We start from the raw sequence: 19,761 nt of genomic DNA on the forward strand, positions 1-19,761 counted from the left end.
AATGGTCATCTTTCAGGAGTACTTCTTCACACAACGTGTGATTGGTGTTTGGAATGTGCTGCCACAGGAGGTGGTGATGGCCACGAACCTGGATAGCTTTAAAAAGGGCTTGGACAGATTTATGGAGGAGAAGTCAATCTATGGCTACCAATCTTGATCCTCCTTGATCTCAGATTGCAAATGCCTTAGCAGACCAGGTGCTCGGGAGCAGCAGCAACAGAAGGCCATTGCTTTCACATCCTGCAGGTGAGCTCCCAAAGGCACCTGGTGGGCCACTGTGAGTACCAGAGAGTTGGACTAGATGGACTCTGGTCTGATCCAGCTGGCTCTTTCTTATGTTCTTATGTGTGTTCCTACACAGCAGGGGTTGACCGAATTGCCCTTGGTCTCTTCCAACTCTATGATTCTAAGAACTTCTGTAGTGAAGAGGAAACTAGGATAATTTTCAGACAAAATCTTGCAGTCCGTGAGGCTCGCAGTGGGATGATGGCGGCCCCTATGTCTCCCTGAACATTCACAAGACCAGCCACCGAAGGCAAAGAAAGGGACTTGTTGGGGACATCTTCAGAATAAACGTGTCCTTGGTGAAATCAGGCAAGCCGGAAGTCTGGTTCATGCAGACTAAGCAAACTACCTGTTAGCCACCTGAGTAACATCCAGGAAAGTGTGAATTGCTAAATTATAGCTTTTTTAAAAAGAGGAGGACCAACCCTTTCCATGTCTGAACGTGTAATGACCTTGCTGACGGAGAGGGAACACGCCCTGTCCTTGAACAGACAGATTTCTGGGGGAGAAACGGCCTTTCCTCCCTCCCATCCCCACCTATATAAAACTCTGCCAGCACCAGGAAATGACAAGGAGGGGCAAACTCCCGTGTCCTTCAAGCCAGTCGCTCCTGTTTGGCCCTAAAGCGGGCCAGCCCAGGAACACCAGAGGAGAAGAGCTCCTTCCCCAGAAAGAGACCATGGCAGCAGCCAAGCAACGAGTCGTGCGGATCTCCACAGAGCAGCCCACCTACGAGGTCTGTGTGGTGGGGACAGAAATTTCTCTGGATATCAATGGGTGAGTCATGTCGGTATCCGTTCAGCCCAAAACTTTCCGGGGCCGCCTTAGCCCAAGTTGCTCTCCTTTGGTCTCTGCCTCCCTTCTGCGGCGGATCGGTCTACTTTACAGGGTGGTTGGAAGGATTATTGGGACACGGGACACTTAGGTCGGACGTGGACTTTACTAAAAGTTTTGCATCGATGCCAGATCCTGATTCTGGGTAGGGCTCTGGCTGGTTCTGTTATCTTGATTTTCCCCAAAAGTCTTGTCATCAGCTCAGGATTTTTATTCAAGTTTCTTGGAAAGCTGTCCTGAAATTTTAGGACCATTATTTTTTGCTTTCCCCTCCTCCCTACAGAGTCAGCAGCAGGAGCAGGGAGGAGAAGAGAGGGAACCAGCCCCTGGTGTACCACCAGGCCAGCAGTGTCCCCCCCCCCCCCAGCGGAGGCTTCTCCTTACAGCTGGCATCGGAGTCAGCACAGCCGAACAAGGGTGGGTGGGCGCTAGGCTACTGCCTCCCCACCACCACTGAAGACTTTTTGGCTTTTTAAAACTGGTTTAAAATGATTAGTGCTGTATTGATGAAACAGTGCAGCAATCTGGGCATCAGGTTTGCTTTATTTTTTTTAATAAAGTAAGTCTCCAGCCCCTTTGCAGAGAAATAAAAGAAAAGGCATCTCTCCACAAGAGAAGGGGCTAGAGACTTGCTTGCTTGAAACAAAAGCCAGGCAGAACTGCTGCCATGCACTGTGGCTGGGCCTGGTTCTTTGCAGTGCCTGATTATTTGAAGCCTCTTCAAGCAACGCAGAAGGTAGTTAAAGTCCTGCAAGACCTGAGCGCTGAATTCAAAATTCTCTGTGCCCTGACGAGAAACATCGCCCTGGTCTCTGAGCGTGGGGAGGGGTGAATTTTCAAGAGGATCACTTCTAGCTTTATGTAAACTCCTGATATACTGGGGGTGGGGGAAGGACAGGGAGTCAAGTGCTCAACATGTGAAGACTTTAGACAGAGACACACAAGGCACACACCCCTGGAAACCAGGTGCTATTTCTGTCTGCGATGACATCAGTCTGCAGTCCTTCACCTGAGCGACTGGTTGTAGATCATTCTGGGCAAGTGAAGAAGGATGTGCTTAGGTGGTGACGGCTGCCCTGCACAGAGTTTTAAACCTGTGGAAAGATTTCACGTGGATTCCTGAAAGTGTCCCACTGGGGGCAGGATTAGGTCTTTAGCTAGCCCCAGTCCACTGGGTTTAAATTATGGGTGGGAAGATACTGGCGAGAATCTAGATATTAGGAATTTGTTTTTTGTACAGTGAGTGAAGTTCAGCAGTGGAATCGGCTGACTGGGGGTGTGTGTGTGTGGTTGCTCCCCCTCTTTAAGCAGCCTTTAAGCAGCGGCTGCACAAACACTTGCTAGGAATGCTCTGGGCCAGTTATGTTGGACTCATTTGTTATATAAATGTGATAGGGTCAGGCCAGGCCCTGGTGTGTGGGGGGGCAGGGGTGGGGGAGGCTTGGCTGCCCCCAGAACAGCACTGGGGTAGTGGTGCCTGTATCGGCAGGCCCACAGTAGGGTAGGGCGGCTCCCTTGAGGGGGCTTATCAGGCCAATGAGCCAGCTGAGGAAGCCCCCCCTTTGCTCCTAGTCTGGCCAGATTCGGAGCAAGATGGGGGGTGTTGCCTCAGCTGGCGTGTGGGCCTGAGAAGCCCCCTCAAGGGGCCGGATTCAGCCCCCGGTCTGTTCCCCACGCATGGAAAATGGTACTAAAATTAATTATCCTTTTACAGTGGTGGTGAACCTTTGGCACTCCAGATGTTATGGACTACAATTCCCATCAGCGCCCTGCCAGCATGGCCAATTGGCCATGCTGGCAGGGGGCTGATGGGAATTGTAGTCCATAACATCTGGAGTGCCAAAGGTTCACCACCACGGGGCTAGGAAATTCCCGGGGATTTGGGGGCTGGCAAAGGATGGGGAGAGTGGTGTTTGGGGACGGGAGGGAGGATGCCCAACAAGGCATGGGATGCCGGACAATTTGCCCTGCCTTTTCCTCTTCCGGGCTCTGGCCTCTATGGTCTGGGGGTCAACTGTAATTCTCAGAGAACGCCAGGCCCCGTCTGGAGGTGGCTGTTACTATGACTGAGGTCACCCCCTCCTCGAAAGCACCCTTCCAGACAGAACCCGTTCCAGGAATATGGTTATTAGGTGTATGACTCCACATCATAAATCTGGCAGAGCCGACTGCAAGAGAAGAAGCTATTACAGGGCTTTATGGCTGGATATATTGCCTCTTTCATTCCCCTGTTAAATTCTGCATGCTGACAGATTAATATCTCTCTTTACAAGTAGCTGCGAGGCTTTGATGGAGCCGGGCACAGTGAGCGTGGAGAGAGAGAGAGAGAGCTGCGGAAAGATAGTTTTCTCTGTTGCATGAAGGTTCCACGTATCCTTTTATAGGGCAGTTAGATTCGAGTCCGGCAGCACCTTAGAGATCAAAAGAATTTCAGGGTCGGAGCTCCTTTCGTCAGACAGAGTAGAGTTGAAATGGAGATCTCTGAGGCCTTTTATCCTAGTCAGGAGTCGGGAGCGGAGTTGCCAAGAAGGAAGTCCGAACGCAGAGCTCCAGCGCCCAATGAGATCAGCTCGATTAGAGGAGACGGGGGGATGCTTGGTAGGAGGGTGGGGGATTAGCATCTGCAGGGAGATAAGACTCCTGTGTTCCTATTCAGCCCAAGGGACTCATGTTGGGCTGGAATCTAACTGTCTTCCAGGGCAGATACACTTATTGCCTGATTTACTTGCTTTCTCACATCTTTATTTATTCCAGCAGTGGCATAGTGGTTAAGAGAAGGTGCATTCTAATCTGGAGGAAGCGGGTTTGATTCCCAGCTCTGCCACTTGAGCTGTGGAGGCTTATCTGGGGGATTCAGATTAGCCTGTGCACTCCCACACACGCCAGCTGGGTGACCTTGGGCTAGTCACAGTTCTTCAGAGCTCTCTCAGCCTCACCTACCTCACAGGGTGTTTGTTGTGAGAAGGGGAAGGGCAAGGAGATTGTCAGCCCCTTTGAGTCTCCTACAAGGAGAGAAAGGGGGAATATAAATCCAACACCCCCTTCCTTCTGTGCCTTGTCTGTCTGCCTTCCCTCTTACTTTCTGTTTTTTCTCTTCTTCTCTCCTTCTTCTGCTCTTTTTCTCTCTCTTAAGGGGTTGATGGGAAGATTCACATGCAGCTTTGCAAACTGCAGGTCACACTCAGAGATGCTGTTCTTTGTAAAGGCAAATTGATACTTGTCATGTTCTTGGAAGGTATGAAATGTGGCACATACGGAAAGTATAATTATCTAAGGAATTGTTGTAACTTTTATTTCAGTAGCAGCTTTAATGTGGGTGACCTCAACGAGACTTTTTGTGTGTGTCAAATAAAAACAGAAGGTGACAGGGAACGGTCAGCGTTTTAGCAGAGCAGCCCAGGAATATTAAGGCCCCAAAGAAGAAGAAACCGCACAAATATTTGCCACCACATTTGAAGATGCAGAGTTAAGGCTGCAGGTGCAGATTTTAAATCTTAGGAGTGAAGTTGGAATGAAGCAAAGGCTCATTCCACACATGCAAAACAATGCACTTTCAAACTGCTTTCAGTGCTCTTTGAAGCTGTGCAGAATAGCAAAATCCACTTGCAAACAGCTGTGAAAGTGGTTTGAAAACGCACTATTTTGCGTGTGCGGAAGGGGCCAAAGAGTTCTGCTGGAGAGAGAGCAGAGTGAATTTCAAGGGCTGGAAGAGCTCTTCATTTGGTCTCTTGTAGATATGTTCACCTGGAAGGAGGGGATACAGTCCGATGCCTTCCTCTCTGACCCACATACACACATTCCAAATTCAGGAACCAAGCATCAGTCACTGACTGGTGTGTGTCAGCACAGAGCAACCACCACAGATAAAACTGTCTCAAACCCAGAAGTCAGTTCACACATTGGACTCCACAGAATAGGCTTTCCTCAGGATGAAAACCAGATCTGTTTCAACCGCTTTCACTTGGGGCAGACAGATCACAGAAATCTGCAGCAATGACGGGGCAAGACTGGCCAATTAATTGAAGCTTCTGCTGCCAATCTAGAGAATCTTGCCTCTTATTTCACTGTGATGGCTTTTAAAATGGAATGCTTCCCTCAATAATTCATTTTTGCAATAGATCCATCCCAAAGGGTGCCACACATTTTGCAGTCAATGGAACCGCTGGTCTCCGTGTCTCTGTAATCTGCGATCCAATGCTTGTCACAGACTCCACCGACGCGCTGAAATGGCCACTGAACTCTGGTGTGGAAGTCATAGTGTCCATGAATGGCCCCAGCAGCACCATCAATGATAACAAGGTGAGCACGGGTATCATGAGAAAACTTCATGAGTCACACATGATACTTCCTGAAAACAAGTTGTTGGTTTAGGGGTCAAAGGCCTGGTGAGTAGCCATCATCATAGGCCATCATAGGTCTCGACCATGGGTCTCTTCCAAATGGGTTTGAAGCAAGTATCGTACTCTCCAACCGTGGCACTTTTCCACAGCATCTTACTGCCACCATATACTTCACCGACTTTTCTGCACTCTCTTAAACTGCTTGGGTGAGATGGGTTTTTTTGGGAAAGATTGCAGCAAAATATTTTCCCTGTCTCAGTCCTCACAATAACTGTTCCCTGCTTCCTGCATTATTGGAATGCTTTTTTGAGGGTTTTTTTTTTAAATCAGTAATTGACATTTTGTTATAGTGCTGTTATGTTACCGTAATCTATCTCCTGGTTCCTTGCAACTTCTAGCTTTCCCTTTTAAAAAAGAAAAAAGCTTTCCAGTGCTCTCCATGGTGGAGATATAGCTTTCCACTTATTTGTCCTTAATGAAAGCGCTAGAGACTTCCTTTAAAAAAACAAACAATCAAATGAAAGCTAGGGATTCAGATGAACTGATGGACATTAATAATACATCAACTGCAGATTTTAAAAAAAGAAGCCAGATTTAAAAAGAAGGGGTCTTTCTGAGCCTCCTGGCCTTGCCCACCTATCCGAGTTTGCCCCATCTTGACCTTGTTGCTGTCTGGCAAATTCATCTGAAGAGTGTCAGGTTAGGGCTAAAATAGGGGTGTCATACTTGAGGCCCGGGGGCTGGATCTGGCCCTTGTGGGAGCTTATACTAAAAAATTTGAGGCCAGCCAAGCCTAAGAAACAGGGACTGTATATTTAGTGAAACCAGGCAATGAACTAATTGGTATATGCAATTAGTTTGAGTATAAAGTCAGTAGATAATTCATAAACCGTTCATAAAGATTATCCATAAAGATATATTGTGATTATATTATAAGTAATATTCAACTGGATGTAAAGGTAATAACAAAACATACAATGAGGGCACATAGGGAACCTAAAAAACGTAATGGGACTGTACTTAGTAACAGATTCTCAAAAGCATTGTATAAGATGTCATAAACATTGTACATAAGGCAAAAAAACTGTAACTTTCATATTGCGTTCCAATAAATTGAAAGAGTCAGTATCACCAATACCTTACCAGACCCACAAAACAGCTGAGGCAACCCCCACCCCCCCGCTCACCAGGCCAGATAGGCAGTGAGGGGGGGGGTTGCCTCAGCTGGCTCATGGACCTGGTGAGCCCTATCAAAGCAGCTGCCAGTCCAAGCACCCCACCCCCAGTGTTGTTCTGGGGCCCGTCAAGGCAGCCACCCCAGGGCCTTTGGACATTAGATTCAGATGCTGCTGAGTGTGAGCAAGTGTTCTATCTTCCTGTAGGTTAGAGTTTCCTACTATGGTCCATCAGAAGGGACGCTGGCTAGTGCTTGGCTGTACCTTACTTGCGTAGGTAAGTAATAACACAACTCTGAGCGGTTGTGATGCAGTTCTACATTCCTGAAGTATTTAGTCCTGATTCAGATCTTGCCACCGTGGAAGCACTTGGCGCCTCATCTCTCTCGCAGCGTCTCCAGGAACAATAATGGCAAGAAGAGCTGGTTTTTATATCCCACTTTTCTGTACCTTTAAGGAGTCTCCAAGCACATTCCCATTGCCTCCCCCCCCCCCACACACACACACTTGATACTGGTCCTTTCCACACAACCGTTTTAAGATGTCAAGCGGATGTCTTTAAAAAAGCACCTCCACATTCTTTGTTCGGACAGCACAGACAAATGCAGCGTGTGAGGAGACAGCGGGTTATTTCTCCTGCCCGCCTGGAAGGTTTGCTTTTCCTTCTTTTTTTACTAAAATGGAGGCCTGCGCAGCTCATGGGGAGAGGGGAAGTTTTCTCAGTGCTGCGTGTAGCTTGTGCATGCTACACGGCAGATTGCTCTGTTGTTGTTTTAAGAAAGGTTCAGAGGCTCTGCTTTTCTTTCTCCTGTCAATCTGCTCTGATCCTTGTTTGGAGAGAAGTCTGTTCTCCCATCCAGGGCATGAAAGAGCAGATCAATTTTTACACACAGTGTCAAAGATGTAGCCAGAAGGAGATACTAATATTTTAATTTTGGCTCTATCTTAGCTATTTCTCTGGATGTTGATACCCGCCGAAATGGAGTGGTGCAGACCAATGCAACCCACAAGGTAACAGATGAATTTTTATTCCTTGGGATTTGAGGCATAGAATTCCTCAGTGTCCAAGTTCAAATGCAAGGGGCCCATGAAACTAGGAACAGGCTGCATTCTCTGTACAGTACCTGTGAGCCAGAAAACTGCTTGAGGTTCACGTGAAGAACACTGCCCACTGCAGGTGTAAAGAAAAAGAAGAAGAAGAAGAGTTTGGATTTATATCCCCCCTTTCTCTCCTGTAGGAGACTCAAAGGGGCTGACAATCTCCTTGCCCTTTCCCCCTCACAACAAACACCCTGTTAAGCAGTATTCTGATACCACCTTTGATAATGATACTACCTGTTAAGCAGTATTCTGTAAGACTAAGCTTGCAAAATCTTCTCCAAGAGTTCCTATGTGAAACCAGGTTTTATGACTATTGTAGCACACAACCAGATAGAGCAAACTGGTTGGAAAAGAGGTTGTGACGAGTTATGAAGTTTGAACATGTTGTTTTACAAGATCGGCTCAACTTATGCCCAACCATGGGAAGATTCAAATCATATTGACTGCTAAATGGGGGTGGGGGGAATCCTAGTCTGGTGACTTCACCCTGGAAAGGGATCTGCACAAAAGCACGCATGGAACTGGAACGACGAACAGCCAGCTCAGTCTCACCTGACAAACCTTGAACATCAAGTACTCACTGGGGAGTGGGAGAGTCAAACCTTTTCTGGGCCTTTTCTTCCTCTTTTTCCCTTTCTTCAACAGAAAAGGTGGGACTCCAGTCCTAATGGAAAAGGAGCCACTTGCTTTTAACTGTGATAGGGAGGACACCAAACTCACAAATGTTTGATTACGCCCGAGTGCAGTCCTATGCAGGTATTCACTTGGGCTGGGGGTTACCCAACACAGCCAGGCAGGGAGGCACAGTTCCTAGGCAAAGAAAACTATCACTCAACTGTCTCACACATTTCCCAGCCATTCCTGAGCAGGCACACATGGAGGTGGCCGGCTGGCAGTCAGGACAGCTCACCAAGCCCCTGTCTCTTGTCTGCTCCGTTATGCAGCTGTCTCTTTTCCGCACTCTGGCCACTCTGACTCACAATGCGGCAAACTTGGAACTACTGTCCTGTGCTGTATGCTCTGTGTGGGGCTGCCCTTGAAGTCAATTGGGAGACCTCAGGTTCAAAAATGCAGCAGGCCATTTGTAATCAGTGATGAGCTATTATTGTGTTCGCCATGCTCAGATGCTAAATCAGCTGCCCATAGGTTCCCAGGTTTAGATCGAGGTGCTGGGACTTAGCTTGAAAGCCTGTCTTGACTTGGGAACCACGTTCTTGGAGAACTGCAGGATCCCTCTTTCCCAGACTCCTCGCTTTGGAGCTGTCTCCCTGCACCTGTAAGGAAAGCCCCATCTCAGCAGTGATCAAGAGAGGCTGAGCTGTTTAGAAGTATCTAGAACCGTGGTGGCGAACCTTTGGCACTCCAGATGTTATGGACTACAATTCCCATCAGCCCCTGCCAGCATGGTCAATTGTAGGGGCTGATGGGAATTGTAGTCCGTAACATCTGGAGTGCCAAAGGTTCGCCATCACTGATCTAGAAGGTCCCTTCTTGCTCCAGGAGACAGTTTTTATTCTGTGTTGGCTTTTCTGCTAGATTTGTTTATTGCTTCTAATCTTGTCCTACTTGCCTTGAATCTAAAGCGCTGGGTGAAAGGTGGGCTTATAAATAAATATAAATAAATAGCCAGAGGACAGGCCCCACCTACCTACTGGCCTGCACACTTCATTCATTCTCCCATTGTCACCACCCAGTCGATAAAATATAACCCACAAGCCCATGCAACTGGGGCACACAAGGCGCCCCTGCCCTGCGCCTGTAGCCCTCCCAGCCTGCAAAAGAAGGGTTGCCATGATGCTCAACCCAGTTTCAGGAGCCCCCTGGCTGCCAGTACAGTTTTCAAGAGGGGCCTGAAAGAGCGCCGTTGTTTACGCCTAGACTCAGTGAGGACCTTTGCACTCTATACCAGGGACGTTCACAGCCCGCACGGAAGCCTGCACCACGCCAGGGGCTGATGGGAATTGTAGTCCATAACATCTGGAGTGCCAAAGGTTCGCCACCACTGCCCTAGACTTTTTCTTGGCAGACAGACGGCTAGAATCTCAGAAACCTGAAACTTGGGGGTGATCGGGACTTTTTTGAGGAACAGCTGTTGTGCGACCTCTTTTTTCCTCAGACCTGGAAGACATGTCACTCATGATCCTGACCACGGAAGGCCCGGCCGGCAGCTTTGAGAAGCATAAACTGCACCTCTGCGTCTCCATGTTTGATGCGCCCAAACTGAGAGTGTTCCACGATGGCGGTGAGATGTCACTGCTTTATTCTAATGTCTGCTCCCTTCTCTGGGGGAAGGGCCAGATGTGGATGCATCTGGTGGGCTCAGTGGCCTGCAGAGGGGCGGCAGATGGTCATCCAGAGCCTAGATGGGGCATCAGCTGCAAATGCCCAAGAGGGCATCTATCCTGAATGTTCCAGATTCCTCCAACTGCCCAGGAGGCAGAGAATCTGCCTTTCTCCTCAGCTTCCCCAGTCTTCAGAAAATGCTTTTGATGCTCTGCTGTGTGCTCCATTTTGCTGCAGGTGACGGTTCTCTCTCCGCGTACAAGCACGTGTTGGGGTCAGAAAAGCTCTCCTATCGAGTGAAGTGCTCCGGTGGAAGGCAGCGGACTTCCTTCCTGGTGGAGGGCTTGGCCTTCCCAGACGCTGGTTTTGAAGGCCTGGTCTCCTTGAGCGCCACTCTTCTGGAGGCCTCCAGCCAGGTACGTGGAGGGGGAAACGGGGGTTTCTCTGCAGTGGAAGGGGGGAACCCGTTTGGTCGTGGCCCACGTAGCCTGTAGAAGTGGGCGTGGCATGATGGTACAGGACGTGGCCCCGTGGCAGAGCTGTCGAGTCATGAGTTCTCTCTCTAGCAAACTGACTGGGAAGTGCTTCTGCCTGAGGTTTTGTTTATTTATGTATTAAAGCATTTATATCCTGCCTTTCCTCTTGGTTCAAGGTGGCTTACACTAATCGTTAAAACATCCCCAGCTAAAACCAAAGGTGGCCTAGGAGGTTAAGAGCTTGTGTATCTAATCTGGAGGAACCGGGTTTGATTCCCAGCTCTGCCGCCTGAGCTGTGGAGGCTTATCTGGGGAATTCAGATTAGCCTGTACGCTCCCACACACGCCAGCTGGGTGACCTTGGGCTAGTCACAGCTTCTCGGAGCTCTCTCAGCCCCACCCACCTCACAGGGTGTTTGTTGTGAGGGGGGAAGGGCAAGGAGATTGTCAGCCCCTTTGAGTCTCCTACAGGAGAGAAAGGGGGGATAGAAATCCAAACTCTTCTTCTTCTTCTAAAATATCAAACTCCAAATGCCTCCCCCCACCCCTCCTTAAAAGATGCCTTCCATTCCACACACGCCCCCCCCTAAAAGCCCTGGAAAGTGCCTCTTGAAGGTCTCCAAGGAGGGGCTCCCACCAGTTCTGGGGCAGCTTCCACAGAGCTAAAGTCACAATGGAAAAGGCCCGGGCTCTGGTCAATGTCAGACTGGCCACCCTGAGTGGAGGGATGGCCAACAGAGGGATGCCTGTTGACTTGTAGTTGGCACACAGGGACCTGTGGAAGGAGACGGGCCTTCAGATACGTGGGTTCCAGGCTGTGAAGATGAAGAGGAGTTTGGATTTATACCCCGCTTTTTCTCTCCTGTAAGGAGACTCACAGGGGCTTACAAGCTCCTTTCCCTTCCTCTCCCCACAACAGACCCCTTGTGAGGTGCTTGAGGTGGGGGGGGGGGACTGAGAGAGTTTGGAGGGAACCTGGAGTAGTCTCAGATGCTGCAAAGACTCTGGCTCTCATGGAAGACAGATGAACCAAAGGTCTGGCTCATTTGTTCAGCCGTGCAGTCCACCACAGGCCTCTTCATCACTGCTTCTTAATATGATCTTTCCCCGTTTGCTTTCCGCAGAATTGTCTGGATCCCCCCATTTTCTCAGACACCGTGGTTTTCCGGGTGGCTCCCTGGATAATGACTCCTAATACGCTGAAGCCTTTAGAGGTCTTTGTCTGCAGGTGAGGGGGAAAACACAGGGCTAGGTGCTGGAGGGGAAGGGGGAGAGAGAATCAAACCTTGTTCTCCAGAATAGCGTCTGTCGCTCTTAACCGCTATATCCCTCTGGTTCTCTTACAATTTTCTCATGCAATTCTGGGAACAGGTGTGACAAGACCAGCGGTGGGATCCAAAATTTTTAGTAACAGGTTCCCATGGTGGTGGGATTCAAACTGTGGCATAGCGCCAATGGGGCTGGGTGGGGCACAACGGGGGCCTGGCCAGGCATTCCAGGGCGGGGCATTCCTGGGCGGGGCTGTGGCAAGGACACAACTGCTGCGCCAGTCCTTGGGCGGGAAACGAATGCACGCAGGCGCAGGCTGCCACGCACGCTGGTGCACCTCCTGCTAGACTGCTTCAAGTTCTGCGTGCTACTGCTGAGAGGAGGGGCGTAACTAAGGCAAAAATCATGTGGCAAAATCACCAATTAGCAACCCCCTCTCGGCACACACAAATAATTAGTAACCTACTCTCGGGAACCTGTGAGAACCTGCTGGATCCCACCTCTGGACAAGACAAGAAAAAACATGCTTGGGGGAATGTGTAAAACCTTGATGGTGAGCCCAGTCTGAAATGGGCTTAAATTTGCAGCCAAGGCAACTTCCCTGTTGGTTGATTCTTCCTTTTCTTCTCAGCACTGAGGAAAAGTCCGCTTCCAACAAGGACTTTGTGAAGGCTGTGAGATCTCTGGCCAAGGAAGCCAATTGCAAGCTGACAGTTTGCCCATACGCAGAACACAAAGGTGACCTCTGGATCCAGGTATCCTCCTCGAGATTACGCACCAATGGGGTGAAGCAGAAAGTCCAGGGAGGGGGGGTTGAGCAGAAGTTGACCAAGCAAACACAAAGTCCAGCTGGCCCAAGCAAACAAGTCAAGCCTCGTACCCCAAGGCATTATGTGACTTCCTTGGTTACAATAAGAATTGATAATGGCCACGGATGTTTGGCTTATAAAACGTATCTGCTGCCTGTAGAACCAGGATTCTACCCACGTGTTAGAGTAGAAGCAATTTCAACAGGCTGAATTTGAGCTCAGAGAAAAGCCGGCGGTGAGCTGTGAATTCTGGCTGGACTTTGTGGATGCGGAGGAAGGGATGGACAGATGGGCGGCTCTTTGGGGACCCACAGGATTCGGAGTTGTTGCGCTCACCTTTGGAGACTTCATGCTCTCAATATGCTCTGCTTGTATATTCTGCAGGTATATAAAGTTACAAAAGACACCAATTCACAATTCAAGGAAACAAATATTCAATTCAAGGAAACACTTGCCAAGCTGGGAAGTGGGATGAGTCAACTCCTCTGTTTCCACTGGTAAAAACATACAGAGAGAGAGAGAGAGAGATATCTGAAGGGCAACACTGACCCTAATTTTTTTTACCCACAGGATGAGATGGAGCTTGGTTATGTGGAAGCTCCCCACAAGTCGTTCCCCGTTGTCTTTGACTCCCCCAGGAACAGAGGCCTTAAGGATTTTCCATTTAAGAAGGTTCTGGTAAGGCCAGGCCTCTTCGGCAGGCTGTTTCCTTACTGGGGAGGGGTCCTTCCTCCCCTCAATCACACCTGCTTTCTGTGGAGTGTCTCCCTCTCAAAATACTTGCCTACCCACCATCTTTCAATGTCTTCTTCTGTTCTAAGGGACCTGATTTTGGGTATGTGACTCGAGAACCTAAGAACCCGGAACACGTCAGCGGCCTGGACTCATTTGGAAATCTGGATGTTAGCCCTCCTGTGACCGTCAAGGGGAAGGAGTATCCTCTGGGGAGAATCCTGATTGGGAGCAGTTTCCCAGCAGCTTCTAATGAGTAAGAAGAGAATGTTCTTTGCACCTTAGATAGGCAGGGGCCGCATGGGGGCGGGTGCATGTTCATGGGCTTCTGACTTGCCAGGTGTTCATGCGTTGCATGCCCTGAGGGAACTATCGGAAGTGGGACACTGAGGGACAGCCAACATCTGAGACCCAGAGGCCAGAAGCCCCCCAGGATCAGCCATGATTAGTTTCCATGATAAAATGAAGCTGTCTAGCATGAAAAGTATCCTAGTTATGGAGCACACGCAGACAGCACAAGTTGTATATGCGTGAATACATGTACATGTTACATACACTTTTCTTTTAAAAATCTAATATGCCGTACAGAGGAATATATTGTATATCAAAGAAAATCTTGCCTTTTCCCCTACAAGAGAAAGTGTGGGCAAACTTTTTCTCTGACTAAAATTTGGTGTGGCCGTGAGCAGCGCTAGAAAAAAGCCTGCTTTGAGGGATGGCTTTGGCCCATGCGCAGTAGTCCATCTGCGTTCCCTGCTTGGAAGCAGGACAGGAAGTCTGGGATCAGCAGACTTCCCTGAACATCTGCTTGAGTCGTGGGGTCTGTGCTGTGTAAAATTTCAGGTGTCGTTGATCAGGACCTGATAAGGGATTGCATATTTTGCAGAAGAAGTAGCTGTTTGCTCATGAGATCAGGTGGTACATAATAACGAAACACTAAGTCAAATTATAGTCTTCAGTGGCTTTGCAGGGTCTAACTCTACTTAACTCGGTTAGTATGCAGAGTTCTCTGTTAGTTTGCAGTCCTATGCAGAGGGATGCCACTCTCCGCCCATTCAAATCGGTGGACTTAGACCGGGTTAACTCTGCACAGGATTGCAATATTGGCCTTTTGTTCTTTTGAGGCTAGGATTTGTGTTGCTGTGAGGTTTGTCCATTATGGGAGCATCCATAGAAAAAGAGAGCCTCAGATTATAAGACGAGCCAGAGATGCGGCTAAAGCAAACCCATTTTTGAGAAACGCCGCTCAAACTTCCCAGCTGATACAGGGGCCCACACGCCAAGGATGATAGAACGGCTGCTTCCAGCTGACGTTTTTAGTTATGAGGCCTGTTAACTCATTATGATTCTATCTAGTGATTCATCCCCTGTAATGAGAGCTCATGGCTGCCATTTTGTCTTTCTAAGGCAACATATGTATTTGTTTTCCAGCTCTGGTATGTGTGAATGTGTACCCTCAAAAAGCTATGTGTGTGTGTATGTGTGTATGTGTGTGTGCGGGGGGGGGGGTGGTGGTACATGTTTCTGTGTGATAATCCCTGTTTCAGTTCCTAGATGCATGTGCACCTTTGGGCATTCTTACATTACAAAACGCACGGACCTTAATCTGTGAGCCTGCCTCTGCACCTGTGAAACTGTATTCCTGTGAGAACCCAACCTCCCCTGTTCCAATGGCCTCCTGCACTGTCTCTCTTTCCATCCCTTCTTGCCTCCTAGGCCCGGCAGCAGGAGAATGTCCAAAGTTGTCCGGGACTTCCTCTATGCCCAGAAAGTCCAGCCCCCGGTGGAACTCTATTCTGACTGGCTCTTCGTGGGGCACGTGGATGAATTCCTGTCCTTCGTTCCAGCTCCAGACAGAAAGGTACTGATCTCCAGGGAAATAGCTTCATCCTGGTGATGCTTCGGTCTTCCATTAATCCCAGCCTGGGGCTGCTTTCACCAACCCCTCCTGCCATTTCCTTGGGCTCCTGGATCCCTGGTCACCAGGGATCAGTTGCTAGCTCTGTGCTCAGTCTTGGAGTGAAATTTTGACCTAGGAACATAGGAACAACCCTGCTGAATCAGACCAAGGGACCAAGAATGGCTGGCTAGATGCTTCTTACAAGGTGACGGCAGCCTCCCCTCTTTGTCTTCCTCCATGCAGGGTTTCAGACTGCTGCTGGCCAGCCCCCTGGCCTGTTATAAACTCTTAAAAGAGAAGCAAAGAGAAGGTTATGGAGGTGCCGCATTCTTTGAAGGTGAGTCAGGAATTTGTTTTCTTCTTGGATAGTCACCCACCCTGGTCAACAGGGCTTACTTGTTAAATGTATTTGCAGGCCTACAGGATCAGAAGAGACAGACTATTGACGAGATCCTAACAAACAAAACAGTGCACAGCACCAACAAACATGCACAGGTAAGATTTTATTGAAGTGCTGCAGTTGTCTGGATCCAGGAGGACTTTGGTGGTGGCCTCCTGATATTTAGCCATTTCACGACAGCTATTGGGATTTCCCTAATTCTTAAGCATTGACTGAAACAGATATTTAACTGGGCTAGTCACATGCCCATGGGCAAACTCCTTCCCCTCCCAGACCCATGTGGCTTGAAAGAGAGGGGTTTCATAATGGCCCCTTTGAATATATGAAGCCATCTTTAAGCCATGTCAGGTTATAGGTCCACTTCTAGCTTAATACTGCCCAGTCTGATAAGCGGCAGCTGACTAGGCAAAGCAAGGTCTTCCCCAGTTTTCCGCTACCTGAGATCCTTTCAAGTTGCTAGATTTTAAATTAAGGGTCCTCTTTCTACCACTGAGCTGTAGGCTAAAAATGTAAAAGCATTGCTATGGAATTTTGCTCATAAACAGATAAAGCTGGTCCACATATTTTATTGTTGTCTGCCGTGATGGGCAACAGCAGATCCCTACAATCACAGGTAGAAGGTTCAACTACAGGATAATTCTATGAACAGAATTCCCAGATGTTTTTCTCTCTGAATCAGACCTATGGAGGCCCAATCTGGATCAGGAATGGGATACAAGAGGGAGGGGTTTAGATCCCCCCCCCAATCCCATTTGCAGGACTGAAACAACGGCTGTTTCCCTTGGTGGAAAAAAGACAGGCTCAGTGCAGTTCTGGTACTAACTATACTGCTATCCTGAATGTCTGTTGCCTTATTTCCCTGTACATGTCAATCAGCCTTCGGAGATGCAAAGGAAAAGGTGGGCAGATAGGTAGCTTGTTGCTCCACACTAAATTAACTGGCTGCCACTTGCTAGTTTTCTAGCTAATGAGTACAAGAGGTGACTGACAAGCATTTGGAACACCTGACAGATTAAATTTCAAAATCGAAATTAAAATGTGTTTCCCTGAAATTATTGCATGAGTTAACTAAATGGATTTGTGTTAATAGCTAGTTGAACTAAAAAAATGCCAATTACAATTCAAAATATTTTAAAAAGAAAAGAAAAAAGAAGAAACTTAGTACAGTATATAAATCTGGCAATCTCTTCGTATTGACACACTTGTTAAAAAGATATACTTTAATTCATGCACTTGTACATTAAAATCATGCTAGTAAAAGAAAAACTTAATAATTTGTTATATTTAAGGTAAGACCCTCCGTTTGCTTCCATTAATATTCTAGACTTCTATTCAGTTGATTTTGCTGTACAAAATCGGCAGTTAAATGTTAGTTCAGGGTTGGACATAGAACGTAGCTGATTATGACAGAAAACAAATATTTTGAGATGGTGAGATAAAACTACTTCATGAATTCATATCAGATGATAGTACATTTTGCCATTCATCAGGCTGTCTTGTCTTTGGGGTGTTGTGGGGTTTCTGAGCTGTATGGCCGTGTTCCAGTAGCATTTTCTCCTGACGTTTCACCTGCATCTGTGGCTAGCATCTTCAGAAGATTTGACAATACATTGTCTTGTCTTTCTTTAGTCTAGAATATACTATATTTCACTGAGGTGAAGCCGGCTTGAGCCAAGAAGAAAGGCAGGTTAACAAAATTTTAGTAAATAAATATGAAGCATGACCTGAGGGAAAATGTTAACTGAGGCAGACGTGTAGCGTTTTGTCTTGAGGGAAATGCTTGGATGTTTCTTGAGGAGCAACTCTGGCCAAAGTGAGGCCATCTGCATTGGACACAGCCCTTTCCGTTTTCTTCCAGAGCTGCATTGACTGGAACCGCAGCATCCTGAAGCAGAAGTTGGGGCTGAGCGAAAGAGACATTCTGGACATCCCGCAACTCTTCACTTCATATGACTCCTGGGCAATGGCCTTCTTCCCAAACATGGTGAGGCACCCCCACCCTCAGTCTTTCTCATCCATAAAGGGGGGACATAACTGTTGGGTATATTTGGTTAAAATAGCAGGGTTTGACCAATCACGGAAGCATGACGTTGAGTGCAGTAAAATCAGTCCTCCTAAAAAGTTAACTGCAAAAAAGTGAAGCTTACATTTATTCAAGTAGATTCTGTTCCCATTCTTGCTGCAGTTGAAAGAAAAATGGAAATCCTAATTTAAAGAATACATTTCCCTATACAAGTGGCCAGCTAATCTGGCATCATGTGAGTGCAAGTATGAAATATTTACTTCTACAGGAGACATCTGTAGAAGCATCTGATTCTGTGCAGGTCCATGTGGAAAGTGAGACAAAAAAACAATGGCTACTGAGAGAGGAGAAGGAGGGGTCAGAGGGCAGCTCCTGGGTACAGACAAAGGCTCATTCCTCACAGCAGAATATTGTAATAAGTTACAACCGTTATAAATGAACTCTTTTCCCTTTTGATAAATGGAAAACGAATTCATTTATAACAATTGCAACTCATTATAAACATGCTGTGTGGAATCAACCAAAAAGAGGAACATCCCACCAAGAGATAACACTTGTACATTTGGAGAGATGCAGCAGCCCCCAGTGTCCAGGCATGCTGAGTCCCTCTCACTCCAACAAGAACCCCCAATTCAGGCTTTCTGTGGGGACTTACCTACCCTGCTCATAGTGGCAAGTTTTGTTCCCCTTCTGCCTGTGGCACTTCCTGGCTGGTGGGAGATTAGTTAGCAGACTTATTTGTTGTTAATACACAGCATTGAGGAAAATACAGCCTTCCTGCAAGAGAAGCTTTAATACCATACATTCTCTAAATGAAATCTCCACAGCCACAGTCGAGTTACCGGATGCTGCAGACCAACAGGACAGCCATCACACTCTTGTCTTGCTTGTGAATTTCCCAGGTGCATCTGGCTGGCTAACCTTTTGTCCTGATCCACCGGACCAGGCCAAGTCTCAGATTTCCCTTCCAGTTGCCCTCCTTCTTCACCTTCCTTTGTGCCTTAAAAAAAGTGTTGGCAACAGAATATTCAGCAGTTGCATTATGGGAGCTTTGCTTTTGTTGCACGCACCACTGAGACCCAGGAGGAGCAAAGAAACAAATCAGAACATACTTAAACATTCGTTTCTTTGGCCAATGAATATTTGGCCATTAAGCACCGAAGCGTCTATTGTGCTGTTCTCGCAACACAATAGTGATAAAGATGCACAGTCTCCCGATATGCCAGATCAGTAGTGGTTGTGTACCAGTTTCACGGGGACAGCCTTGTCAAAGCGCCCCAAGAACAGTCGTCTGGAGAGAATGCCAAACTAATCCTGCTAAGTGACAATTTCCAGGATTCTTTGGGCAGAACTTTAACAATTATTTCCTTTCCATTATTTTGTCTGGTGTGGTGTGTGTGTACATCTGTAACACATATGCACTTGACTGAATTGAGATTGTTTAAATCCTCCGTGTGACTGTGCCCCAATTTAGGGATTTCCCAGCAGGTGGTGTTCAGGTGCAAGGAAACCCTAGTGGGGAAATTCTCGGCCAGACCCACCACTGATCGCTGCTCTTCTGCTCCTTGTAGGTCAACATGCTCGTGCTGGGAAAACACTTGGGCATCCCAAAACCATTTGGCCCGGTCATTGGTGGGCAGTGTTGCCTGGAAGCAGAAGTCCACTCCCTCCTGCAGCCGCTGGGCCTGACCTGTAGGTTTATTGATGACTTTGCCTCCTACCATAGCTATAAGGGAGAAATTCACTGTGGCACAAACGTCCGTCGGGAGCCCTTCTCCTTCCACTGGTGGAATATGATCCCCTGAACTGGTGTGTGTGTGGGGGGGGGGGAAGGGGGAGGGATGGTGTTCTGGAGCCTTAACATTTTCTCAGTGCTTTGTACGAAAGGGAGAGGATGAATGGTGTGGAAGATTTTGTGGAGAGTGGGAAAAACAGAGAAAGGAATGGCAGGGGGAATACCTGGAAATCCTCAGTCCTTGGGTTTAAAAAATGAGGGACCATCTAGGATCCCCCCCCCCCCAAAAAAAATGGCTGGGGCACCAACCTTCATAAAACTATTCAAGGACTGGGAAGGGGAAGAAGGAGGGATTTTGATATTTTAAGTTAGAGAGATTCACTTACTGAAGTGTAAGGT

General features: G+C 47.8%; 1 protein-coding gene across 1 annotated transcript; it reads left to right on the top strand.

Annotated features, from left to right (window-relative positions):
• Positions 1-964: 964 nt before the first annotated feature.
• LOC125445557 (protein-arginine deiminase type-3-like) lies at positions 965-19,441 on the top strand. Its single transcript, XM_048518645.1, has 15 exons — positions 965-1,062; positions 5,238-5,418; positions 6,842-6,911; positions 8,438-8,491; positions 9,852-9,977; positions 10,256-10,434; positions 11,619-11,722; positions 12,395-12,518; positions 13,143-13,250; positions 13,394-13,560; positions 15,033-15,165; positions 15,448-15,541; positions 15,620-15,699; positions 17,463-17,588; positions 19,199-19,441. The coding sequence occupies exons 1-15, from the start codon at positions 965-967 to the stop codon at positions 19,430-19,432; spliced, it is 1,878 nt and encodes a 625-aa protein (XP_048374602.1). The 3' UTR covers positions 19,433-19,441.
• The last annotated feature ends 320 nt before the right edge of the window (positions 19,442-19,761 follow it).

This window comes from Sphaerodactylus townsendi, linkage group LG16 (genome assembly GCF_021028975.2).
Source record: "Sphaerodactylus townsendi isolate TG3544 linkage group LG16, MPM_Stown_v2.3, whole genome shotgun sequence".
NCBI lineage: Eukaryota > Metazoa > Chordata > Lepidosauria > Squamata > Sphaerodactylidae > Sphaerodactylus > Sphaerodactylus townsendi.

Excerpts from the sequence above, each read along its gene's own strand:
- LOC125445557 (XM_048518645.1), top strand. The coding sequence starts at position 965 with ATGGCAGCAGCCAAGCAACGAGTCGTGCGGATCTCCACAGAGCAGCCC. Across the intron at positions 1,063-5,237 it reads ATTTCTCTGGATATCAATGG|ATCCATCCCAAAGGGTGCCA; the intron begins GTGAGTCATGTC and ends TTTTTGCAATAG. Across the intron at positions 12,519-13,142 it reads AAGGTGACCTCTGGATCCAG|GATGAGATGGAGCTTGGTTA; the intron begins GTATCCTCCTCG and ends TTTTACCCACAG.